Genomic DNA, 12026 nt, shown 5'->3' with positions numbered 1-12026 from the left:
TAGTGTCAATCCTCACAGCAGTTTAGGAGTACTGATAACAAACCTGTGCTAATGGTTGTTTGGACGATATATGCCAGTTGAACTAATTATAAACCGACACCTGTACATGAAACAGGCAGGAAAGCAAACCTGCAAGTAAAGACATCTTACCATATGCTCAATGCCATAAAACCATGTTCCATCTTTTCTGAGAATGAGACTATGGCTGTATAAGTTTAGGGTGCTCGTGCCTTAGAGTTAGGCAATAGGTGCTTTTGCTTCCAGCATGGATTTGATTTGTGCTTGCCACCAATTTTAATAATTTAACATGTTTGATTATACTGGTGTCATTCTATATAAATTTATTTCATAGTGTGGGATCAAGGGGTAAGCATTTTCCACCTTGATTGGTATATATCTATGTCACTCACAAATGTTCTAACAAGAGATTTTGATGGTTAAAGCTTAATATACCAAGTCTAGTCTAAATCTGTGTAAGATGTACGGAAATGCCACTCCTGGGGTGGTAACAAGCTTACCCAATCAGATGCATGATCAACTAATTAATACTATCATGCATAATTTAACACATTCAATATCTTGATGATATAAAGATACCACAATAAACAAACCAAATGACAAAAATTGTCAATGCCAGATGTTAAACCTATGACATTGCTGTCATTTTGACACTTCATGATACTGAAGTGTATCCTCCAGTGCTGGTTTACCATCCATTGTTGATAATTTAAGCAATCTGGTATGCAAGGTGTGAAAATAGATCATAAAATTTCTTTGAACAGACTCTGTTCATAATCTTGCTCATTCAAGACTTCATGACACATGCTTAAACATCAAAACATAACTTAAATATAATTTCACATAAAAGCCAAAATAAATTTTCTGCAGAAAACCCCAAATCTGCTAATCCACTTATGGCTTAATGCATCAAAGACCCTGATCTGCAAGCCCATTCTTAGATAATAAGTCTGGATCCACGCTGTTCTCATACTCAGGCACATATAGTACAGATGACATACCTGTGCTTTCTGCAATCCTTGGCTGTATCTCCCTGCAGTGACAGACAGACCAACACGATATAGCATTGCTTCAAGCAGGTAGTGAGAATTCGATGGAGATGGAATGTCCAAGACATCTTTCACTGATGAGACCATATCAGTGGAGTGACTCTGCTCCTTCAAATAATGAATCAGGTCTGCACAAGCTTCATCCTTTTTATGAACAGTGCCCAAAGCATGGATGTACTGAAAACAGATTAGATATCACGAGCTAGTGATGATATAGTATGAAGCACACCTATGAAGGACACCTGTAAGATGTTTGATTTTCATCATTTATAGGTGAGTGTCTTGAATACAGAGATTAAATATGTAAAGGAAAATGAGTGGAAGTACCTTTTACATGCTGTCCTTAATGAGTGAGACTTCTACAAATGAGATAAGATGTTCTTTAACGTCTATCCAGCTAGATAATCTTGAAGTAGCCAAACTGAACTTTATCATCCATGCATATTTAATAGCCTCCTTTGCAACTCTTTCAATATAATGTACATCTCATATTGGCTCAGTGGAGACTTGCATTCAATAGTGGGTTGCAAATTTGAGTCCTGCCCAAACCAGCTTAAGTCAGCAGGAATGGTTTATTTCTAGGCAAGACAATTCTAGATAGTGCCTTGGCACTAGGTAGTCTTTCATGTACTGATGTGCAATTAAACAATGAGATGCCTTAGTTTTCGTAAACATAAATCAATGAAATGGTCAATCAGCTTGAATATAAATCAAATTTCAGGTCTAGCACAGAAGCCTTCTTGGAGAAAAAACCCCAGAATTTTCATAGCGTAGCTAGTTTGCCAAAAAAGTGTAGAACTGTATACATAAAAAGTAAGCAATCTTTATAAATGACTGCAGAAAATATGTGATAAGGTGTCTTACCAGCCAGAAAATTTTCCTGTGTCTGACATATTGGAGGGCTGTATGACACATACTGGCCAAGTCAGTGGCTTCGGAATGGTGTGAGTACAAGGTTAGATACTGGTACCACAGATCAAAACTGTATTTGTTCGCCTCCAGACCTCGAGCCAGGACGTTTAATGCATGGTCCAAGCACATATCAGGGGATCTGAAAATATTATGCAATGACCTTTGTTGACATGAATGTAAATGTGGAACATTATTAACCAGAAAAACACATACTGACCAATGTGAAGTGGAGGTCAATATGAGATTTCATATCAATTCATATTTAAACAGAGGCCTATAATTGTATTATTACATCAATAAGTACATTTTAGATAATGTCAAGGATACAATATAATGAATTATAACAAACCATACGATATGCTGGTATCCTATGATCCAACATCGCTTACAATTATGAAATTTTCACTTTATTAGACAGATATTAAATTTTTGGAGAATTTGTGGTCACCATAAGCCATGAATTTGAAAAGTCAACATAAAATAAAACTGTCATAAATGCTGTGATTATCAAAGGCATTGTAAAATTCAACTTGCTGTTTTGTGTTGTTCAGCTTCCTCCTTGCCAATTTCATCCACAACTGTTCATCAAGAGGATTCTCAAGAACTGCTTCCTCCAACACCTGGAAGTCTGTTCCACTACCATAGTAACGGATGTCTTGTTCACCTGTCTCTGTGTCCATGACCGTGGACACATCTAGCAATAGGTAAGAGGAAATTAAGTTTAAGAGTAATGTACTTGAAATGTGCACACACCTATCCCTCAATAATCTGTGCATGGTGGGTAAAACAAAACCAACAGACTGTGGCATGAGCAAGAGCTCAAGTTACCAAGGGCCCTCTGAAAAATTATGGGATTGACAATGATAGTGAGAAATGTCCACTTTATCTAATGAAGTTCTTAACTTTTCTATATTAAATTAACTTTATTTTCAATATAACCAATATCTAATAGATCATTAAAACCATACTGGAAGTGGTTTCAACACGTCACATGTGTACCAGTGAAAACATTGTACATTATGTCACCACTTTTTGCATGTGAATGTGGATACATTCTAGTATTACTGTAGATTCAGAATAAAATTTGATTCTCTATTTACAAAACAAAGTTACATTTATTAAGAGAATGAAAGAGAACTCAGTTTTTAAAAGAATTCTTGTAACAGTACATTACTGTGCTGTGATTTCTTTGTAAGTTAAAGCAAAACTTCGGCTCATCCTTGAGCAAAACCACGAATTCAGGAATTTTAAGTTACTATAAACTTTGGAACTCATTTTTCCATAACGAACCCTATCTGTGTGTCCAAGTTTTTCATGCAATTAGTTATGCCTTTCACTTGGATCCTTTACTATTTTTGGTCACATCTGTGAATATGTATATACTTTAATTATGTTAGATGTACTAAGTGAATATGTATATACTTTAATTATGTTAGATGTACTAAGTGGTCGATTACTCAAATGAAATGAAATGAGCTGACTTTATGTACTTATGTGACTTAGCTCATACACAGGTACGATTTGTATGCCTCTTTAACATTTTTTATTCTAACCTCTTGATATTAAAAGACAAATAATTAACATAATAAAATACAGGTAAACTTTTAATTTATTACAACAATGCAACCAAACTCCTGCCAGTCAGAGACCAAAACAAAGTTGCATCGGTTGTGTGGTTGATAGATATTTCTCACATTTGAAAAGATGGCACAAAACATTTATAATGATTAACACAAATTTTCACTGGAAAAGATTTGTTGAACTGGTACTTATTTCTTAAATTATTGCCACCAGTAGGCATTAAAATGACATTTTAAATGTCAATATTTTGTCATTTATTGGTATTCACTATGTAATGAGAATTTTTTTAAAAGAAAATTGAACAAATTATACAACCTTTATTAAAAGTTATGAAATTTCAAATTCTGAATACAATTTCTGGGTAGTAACTATTGTTCTTGATGACACAAGAAGCAATATATCAAGGGTGCAGTTGCCAATTTTGATCACAATTTTCGTCAACTGCAACAAATAATAGCCAATTCATTTGGTATTTTCTTGAGAAAAAAAATGGGATCCATACCTAATCCCATACTATAATTGTGGCTGCAAGTTATCTGGATGTGAGTTACTTGGGGAAGAGATGTACTTGTCTTTACAATATACACCTAAGGGATATTTGATTTAGAGTTTCAAACTGTACTGGTGTCAGTCTGGAATGTTCCAGTAAAACATATATGGGGCCCACTAAGGCACATTCAATGTGGAGTAGTTATTTAGAATTATATATGTTGAATGTTCAGAGTACCCTAGCATATAATTTGTTTTTAAAAAATATGCCTTCCCTGTCTACCATGTCTTTTAAAATGGAACTGACTATATTTTAAGTAAAGTCATACAAGAATTCTTTCTGGGCAGTTTTTCAAGTTTCCATAAAGAAGGTGGAGTATGTGTGGGACTGGTGACATAACAAAATGGCAGAGAATTAAATAAATACCATGCATAATCATGCAAAAGTTGGACCTAACTGGAAAAAAACAAATACCGCAATGAACAAGGCAAAATGGCTGCCTCCATTAGTTGCATCTTATGGCATTCAGGTGTGAACATCCATATTGGTCTACTTTCCTGAATCTGCAGAAGGACATTCCAATCAGATTGATAAGTAATACTTATGTGATCTACATGTATGTCAACATTCCTTTATGAAAGAATATCATTGTCTGTTAGGTAGTAAAATTTGTGTAAGTATTTAAACACATCTGCAGAAACAAAGCACTTTCTGAAGAATCACCTCAAAGTTTGTCCAAAACTAAGACTGAACTGTGATGTCCTGGATCTCCCTGCAGCTCAAGGCCATGAAGTACGTTTTGGTTATCTTTCCAAAATGTTCTAAACAGTGTCACATTTGGGATAATCGTATTGTGTTTAACAATTCGAGGACAGTGATGGTGGCTTTACTGTTGCAAATATCTACTTACTAGTCCTGCAAATGTTTTGCCACTAAAATTCAAAAGTCTTCTGTCTGTGCTGATGGTTCACCACAAACTTAAAATATCAACTTATATCAGCTCTGCTGGTGTCTCACCACTAAATTCACATATCTACCAGCTCTACTAAAAACTTTCCACTAGATTTCTATCTGCAACAGTAAAATCACCATTATTGACTTTTACATATTCTCAATTACAAGAATGTTATTCCCTTACTGCTAAGCCTCGATACTTACCAGTACAACAGGCAAATTCCTCATCTTTCACTTTATACACATGAAGCATGTCATCCACTGTTTTCTTTGCTGCTAGCTTGGTCTCCTCTCTTCTCATTGGTTCTTTACATACAACAACTGAAAGATTAGATCAATCATTCATCTAAGTATCAAGAAAATCTATGATGGGGTTTAGGAAATAAAATCAACGAAAAACTTTAACCAAAACTTCAACACAAATTTTCTGTGATTATGACCTGATGGTCAGTGGGAAAAACCCACGTACGTCAGAAAATAAATTGTCTTAGTTTCATTAGGATTCAATCCATGTAGGGAGAAAACACATCAAGGAGTTAAGCAAACAATTAGATTTTAGCCAAAACATTAATGCATTTTTTATACTGACCTTGACAAGAAGGTCATAGAGGCAAGCATGTTGAGGAATGAACTGTCTTAGCTTCACCATAATTAATGTCAAGTATAAAAGGAAATAAATGCAAGTGAAAAACTTGAACCAAACCTTAAAGAACTGTTGATGCGAACACTAATGCCATTAGAAAGTCAATGCTAAGTCTCACTTCCTATTAATACTAACACAACCATAAATTACAGATATCTTGAGTCTGAACCCACCAGACCAGATGACGTGTGTGTGTGTGTGTGAATGTAGCAGTTTATAGTGATGTATAGCACTGGGGCATCATGCCACAAACATGCAGCATCATGTCCCACACAGTCACATTATCCTGACACCAGTGTGACCAGTCACATTAATCTCTTAATGCCAAGTGCCAAGCGAAGCAGCTGCTAGTACCAATTCTGTAAGTTTTTGGTATGACTTAGCCGGAGTTTGAAACCGTGACATTCCAGGACACACGGTACTAACAATATGAATAAATTGGAACCAGCCTGGAAATGGGTGAACATAAAATAGAGTGTATATGGGTTTGGCTGACCAGGATTGGTTAATAATGTAAGTTATGTTTTAAGAAAAAGAATCTTTTGAGAGCTTATCCTAGTTGTAAGTAGGAAGAAAAAAAGAGACATTGTTTTATTGATGGAATTTCAGTTCTTTAACAGTCTTGAGTTTGGAACACTCATTAATAAAATTAGCACCTGACTCTTTGGTGCAGAATTGAAAGCACATGTTTCAAACACATGCAGGTCCAGAAAATGCCATGGCTCATATCCTTTCCTCAACACAGAAGATGACATCCTGGTTTCATCTATACTAGTACATATAAGTTTGATCATGAGCACTCCAAAATTTTAAGTGACTCAATTTTGAATATCATGGTGTTTGCATAGGTTTACTATGGGAACTGAATTAGTACCGTGAGTCCTCCACATCCTTGGCAGACACTCTAACTACATAGATCACTGGAGTGGTCAGATACCCAATTTCTGTCAACCCCTAACAGTATTAACTAAATTGGATCCTAACTTTAATGATCCTCTGCCTATCTCTGTATTGAACTTGTACTCCAAAGGTTGGATACCCACTCAAATGCCTCTGTGTATCCTTCGAAAAGGCACTAGGCTCTCCATTTCCTTGCATAATATTGCCAGCAATTGTTAGAAGAGTGTTGTTAAAATCAACAAAACACAACCGCTGCCCTTCTGTCATGCAGGTATGATCATCATTCCAAATAAAAATTTGGTCAAATTTGGTTTTATTAGTAACTTATTTCTGTTAGTGGCTTATGAAAAAGAGACAGCAATTTGATTTGATGGCACTATCAGGACACAGCTTTATTGAAACATCCCTCTGTATTAGACTCTTTCACTTATAACACAAGTAACTTCTATGGTGTCCATGAACAGTGTTATAAAGAAGGAGAACTGTATTAAAGTGAGGCAGAAAATTGTGCTCTATCCATTTATTACCATAGGAAGTCTTGGGTTTCTCTTTGAATTCTTTCTCCAATGGTTTCATCATGTCAGTATGTTCCACTTTGCTTTCCATGACTGGTTTCCAAGCTCTTGCCTCAAAGAGGACAGAATTTGAATTATCTGAAAAAAAGAGAGAACCTGACCATTACAATGTTATCATCTGACAAGAAATTATGAAAATGACATAACAAAATACAGAAATTATCCATTAAGTTTTAATGTTTGAAATCCTGAAACAAGTTCTAGGTTTCAATCATTGTGAATGAGCCAAATTCTGCCAATACTGAAAAGATAGTTCTGCAAGGTAGTCTTGTAAGAGAGTATATTCTGTATCTTTTGCCTTGAAAGGACTGTAAATAACAATAACGTAGTGTCATAATAGTGAATTTTTTATTCAGCATAATTGTGATATAAAGTTGTTGCCAAATATTGATTAGCAAACCTTCCCCATTTCAAACATGATGCAGGCATATATGATAGGCTATGCAAATACACACACATTTTATTATTAACATCTAACCCCATTCTGTAAGTGGCAGTCTGGATATTAATATCTAACCCCTCCTTCTGTAACTGGCACTCTAGATATTAATATCTAACACCCATTCTGTGAGTGGCAGTGTGGATATTAATATCTAATCCAGCCTTCTGTAACTGGTGGTCTGGATATTAATATCTAATCACCATTCCTGAACCAGCAGTGTGGGTACAAATATCTAATCCCCAATCTGAACTATGCATTTAAAGAGACTGCAATCCTTCTATGAATCCTTACTTTTCTTGTTCCACTCCTTTATTCGACTAATCAGAAGCAAACACATTTCATTGATATTGAGTCGCCCCTGGTGTTGCTTCAGCAAAATGTCTACATAATCAGCTGAAAAGGAAAAACAAAAAAAAATTATTGAACAGACTAAAAGAAAGAAAAAAGTCAATTTATCAATCAAAATCTTTCAACTCAACAGCAAATCCTTACATTAAAACCTCTTAATAAATGTGTGAATTACATGTTTCAGTATTTTCCTATTTGTTTTCAGAAATGGAACCATGGGTCAATAGAAAACCAGTTATACAATTAAGTTGTACAGTTTTTCATGTCACAGACAATAAAGATCATCTGTGTCTGATACACATTAACTTTTATGTCTTTATGACAATGTTATTTTTTAATACTATCTGTCCCTTTGTCACACACTGGTTAGGTTTTGCAATGAGGTTAGTTTACAGGTACTGTGGTGGGAATCCATATTCTATGAACACATTTCACTTTTAGATTTATTCTTGAAAATGTCATATTCAGTGCTATTTAAGTATTTAGTTTTCAACTGTTCTGCTGCATTGGGAATTTTCAAGTCAAACTTTAGTTTGGATTTAAATGTGGCCCATTTTTTGCTCCCAAAATGCCTGAGACTACTATAAAAATTCTGACCTTTGTTCCTGTAAATATGAAGTTGAATAATCCACTAAGCTTCATATAGACAGACATGATTCCAGTCAATATGACAGGTTTACTATTTCATAAAACTTTGTATATACTAAAACAAAGGGCTATAGTGTTTTTATTACATGATTTAATATTAGCTTCTTTCAGTAAAATGAAAAGACCATTTCAACTAAACACCATTAAAAATTTTATGATCTTATGACAGTAAAATATTATATAATCAAAGACCTTTGATGAGGTGAATATGAACTTTTATGAACCATTAAACTTGCATAGACTGACATGAAGCAGAGGTTGATGTGACAGATTTTCTGGTTCATAAAACTTTATATCCACTAGAACAAAGGTCAATCATCGTTTTATAACATAATTTCAAGGGGAAAAAAATAAATGTAATTTGTATAAATTGTTCAGGTGGTATTTTCAGCATCCTGACCATGTGGCATGAATAAACATGCCATCCAATGAAAAACCATTTCAGATGGAAATCATGTAAGAACATGATATATCTCAAATCACATGACACTGTGACAGCCAATAAAAAAGTGTTTTTAGCAGGAATAATGTAATAATATCTAACAATGCTATCAAAATTGCAAACAGCATAGACCTAGATTTGCTATCACATAATTCACCAGCAGATGAAAGTCTACAACTTTGGTTTTACTTATGATTTTGCTATGTAAATTTAACTTGTATGGCGTGAGTGACCTTTCTCCATAACTGAGAATAGGAGTTTGGATCTGCATAACTAATGTCATTTTTACAAACAACATTACATAGCTATGATTGTAGATATATCTTAAGATAAATATAACTTGTAGGTAAACATGTTCACTTGGATTTGAGTTCAGGACATTGGTTTTCACCTATGGAATTTCTGGTCTACTCAATGCTTGCCATTTTTTAAATTTTTTTAGTAATATACCTGATCTTGTTTATAACTGAGAAGGTTCTGGAAATAAACCTTTGACACTCATCCTGGTCATCTTATTGTGTTGTAGGTTTTTATATGAATGTTGTTTATATCAGGATTACTAATTCCTATCTTAATATCTGAAGTGGAATAGTCTTTAATTGTTTTCAGTTTAATTTGAGAGGATGTATTTATTTAAATTATTTATTGGAATTAGAATTACAAAGTGCTCATTGATCCTTTTTGAACTCTATAACTATGTTAGGGTTATTGTGAATTCATTTAGAGATATTTTGGATTATTAAATCTGTCATACATCAAGAATATTTTAGGATTATTGTGAATTCATTTAAAGATATTCTGGATTATATCATTGTGATAAATCAAAACTGTTAGCATATCAACACTATTCTTCCAAAATAACTTGATTCATGATTTAAATCAACTTTAGTAAAGATGGATGTCAGGCGGGTTCCCTGTCATTACAAACAATAACTGGGAACCAGTCTAAACAGCTAGTGAAATTTGATTCAGTCTCAGATTTTACCTTTCTGTGAAGTGACCTATCCAATGGAAGAAGTAGTAATTAATCTTTCTGAAGTTAATGTTGAGGTAATAAGCTAAATGTATTGATGCTCATAATTTCTAAATATGTTGTATTTATTTGAAATGTCTACTGAATACTTAAAGCTGAAATCATCAGCCCTGTGCTGTTTTTTTTTTTAATTTTGGAGAATTGTTACCTGTCACATTTCCTTGTAAGCTTCATTGCAAATTATGGCCCTAATTTTGATAATTACTGACTAATGATTGTCTAATGTTAAAAACAAGATCTGAGTGGATCTTTATTCAATTATTGGCTTTTTCACACTATAAACAAGACTCTTTCAAAAGGACTGATGCTCTACTGGGTGAAAATAATTTCAAGAAATTCATGAAAAAACACAATTTCTTCCTTTGAACTATAGAGTGCTGAAACCATTTCTGATGTTCTTCAGCGATAACAGAATGTTCAAATAAGCTACTGTGGTGTGGTAGTCATATTGGATGTCAGCTTGGTACAATTTTCATTAGGCCAAAGTGAATATTAGAAGCCTTTTGGTGAAAACCTCATGTCATAATGATCATCCATTCAAGGGGAGTAGTGACATCCAAGATTTTTAAGACAGTCATCATGGCAGCCATACTACTGGATGTACAAAAGACAATAGACACCATTGTTATTTAGGACCAACAAGGTACCACACTGAAACCCCATGCTGATATAGCCATCCATTTGGAGAGTAGGGATAACACTATTTTCAAGATACGACTTTCTATTCAGAAGAAGTAGCAAAAACCAAAATTTTCAAGATGGCTGCTGTGGCAGTCATATTTGACATCAGATCAGCGCCTATTTCAGTCGGGACCAAGTAGACATGATAAAAAGTCTTTTGGTGAAAACCTCATGTTCATATAATGATCATTCATTAAGGAGGAGTAGTGATAATACAATTTTCAAGATGGCTGTTGTATGGCAACTATATTGGCTGTCAAAACAGCACCATGTTCATTTGAGACCAACTGGACATCATAAGACTTCTTTTGGTGACAACCCCTCATTAATACATTTTTCTCTTCAGGAGGAGTTGTAATAAGATTTTCAAAATTGCTGCCATGTCTGTCACATTGGACTTCAGATCAGTGCCATTTTTATTTAGGTTCAGTTAGGCATTGTAAGAAATCTTTTATTGAAGACCCCTTGTTGTTATGACCAGCCATGTTGGAGAAGTAGTGATAAGATTTGTAAGGTGACCACTGTGGCAGCCATGATAGAACCAGATCAGCACCATTTTTATTTAGGACTAAATAAAAATCATATGCCTTTTAGTGGAAAATCCATGTTCATTAGACCATCCATTCTGCCATGGAGGTCATACTGGACACAAGATCTGCACCCTTTTCATTTAGGACCAACTAATGATCATAAGAAGTCAATTTATCTCAAAGAGCAAAAGCTCATGTAGTCATCCCTGTGTTGACAAGATTAGGTGTCAAAGTAGTCTTTATTGTTGCAAACTCGGTTAATTGGCAGTGCCTTAACATGTTCAGTAAAATGCATTTTTTCCTACTGTACAACCTAAATACCTTCCATACAAGGCTGTACAACCTAAAATCCATCCATACAAGGCTGTACAACCTAAAATCCTTCCATACAAGGCAGAACAACCTAAAATCCTTCGATACAAGGCTGTACAACGTAAAATCCTTCCATACAAGGCTGTACAACCTAAAATCTTTCCATACAAGGCTGTACAACCTAAAATCCATCCATACAAGGCAGTACAACCTAAAATCCTTCCCTACAAGGCAGAACAACCTAATATCCTTCCATACAAGGCTGTACAACCTAAAATCCATCCAAACAAGGCTGTACAACATAAAATCCTTCCATACAAGGCAGAACAACCTAAAATCCTTCCATACAAGTTTGTACCTAAAATCCTTCGATACAAGGCTGTACAACCTAAAATCCTTCCACACAAGTCTGTACAACCTAAAATCCTTCCCTACAAGGATGCTAAAACCCTTTCTAGCCAATTGTTT

At 34.6% G+C, this 12026-nt stretch overlaps 1 protein-coding gene across 1 annotated transcript in view; it reads right to left on the bottom strand.

Annotated features, from left to right (window-relative positions):
- Positions 1–12026, bottom strand: part of LOC149799101 (zinc finger C3H1 domain-containing protein-like) — a 152260-nt gene that overhangs the window by 63383 nt on the left and 76851 nt on the right. Inside the window, exons 19-24 of the mRNA XM_089958096.1 lie at positions 7856–7957; positions 7075–7200; positions 5209–5325; positions 2514–2673; positions 1932–2118; positions 1020–1244 (exon numbers count right to left, since the gene is read on the bottom strand). Coding sequence (XP_089814222.1) covers positions 1020–1244; positions 1932–2118; positions 2514–2673; positions 5209–5325; positions 7075–7200; positions 7856–7957 — 917 coding nt within the window. The remainder of the gene's footprint in view (positions 1–1019; positions 1245–1931; positions 2119–2513; positions 2674–5208; positions 5326–7074; positions 7201–7855; positions 7958–12026) is intronic.

This window comes from Sinohyriopsis cumingii, chromosome 5 (assembly GCF_028554795.1).
Source record: "Sinohyriopsis cumingii isolate HCF-2022 chromosome 5, ASM2855479v2, whole genome shotgun sequence".
NCBI classification, from domain to species: Eukaryota; Metazoa; Mollusca; class Bivalvia; order Unionida; family Unionidae; genus Sinohyriopsis; species Sinohyriopsis cumingii.
The sequence above is the reverse complement of the archived record's forward strand: the minus strand, read 5'-3'. Positions and strand labels throughout refer to the sequence as shown.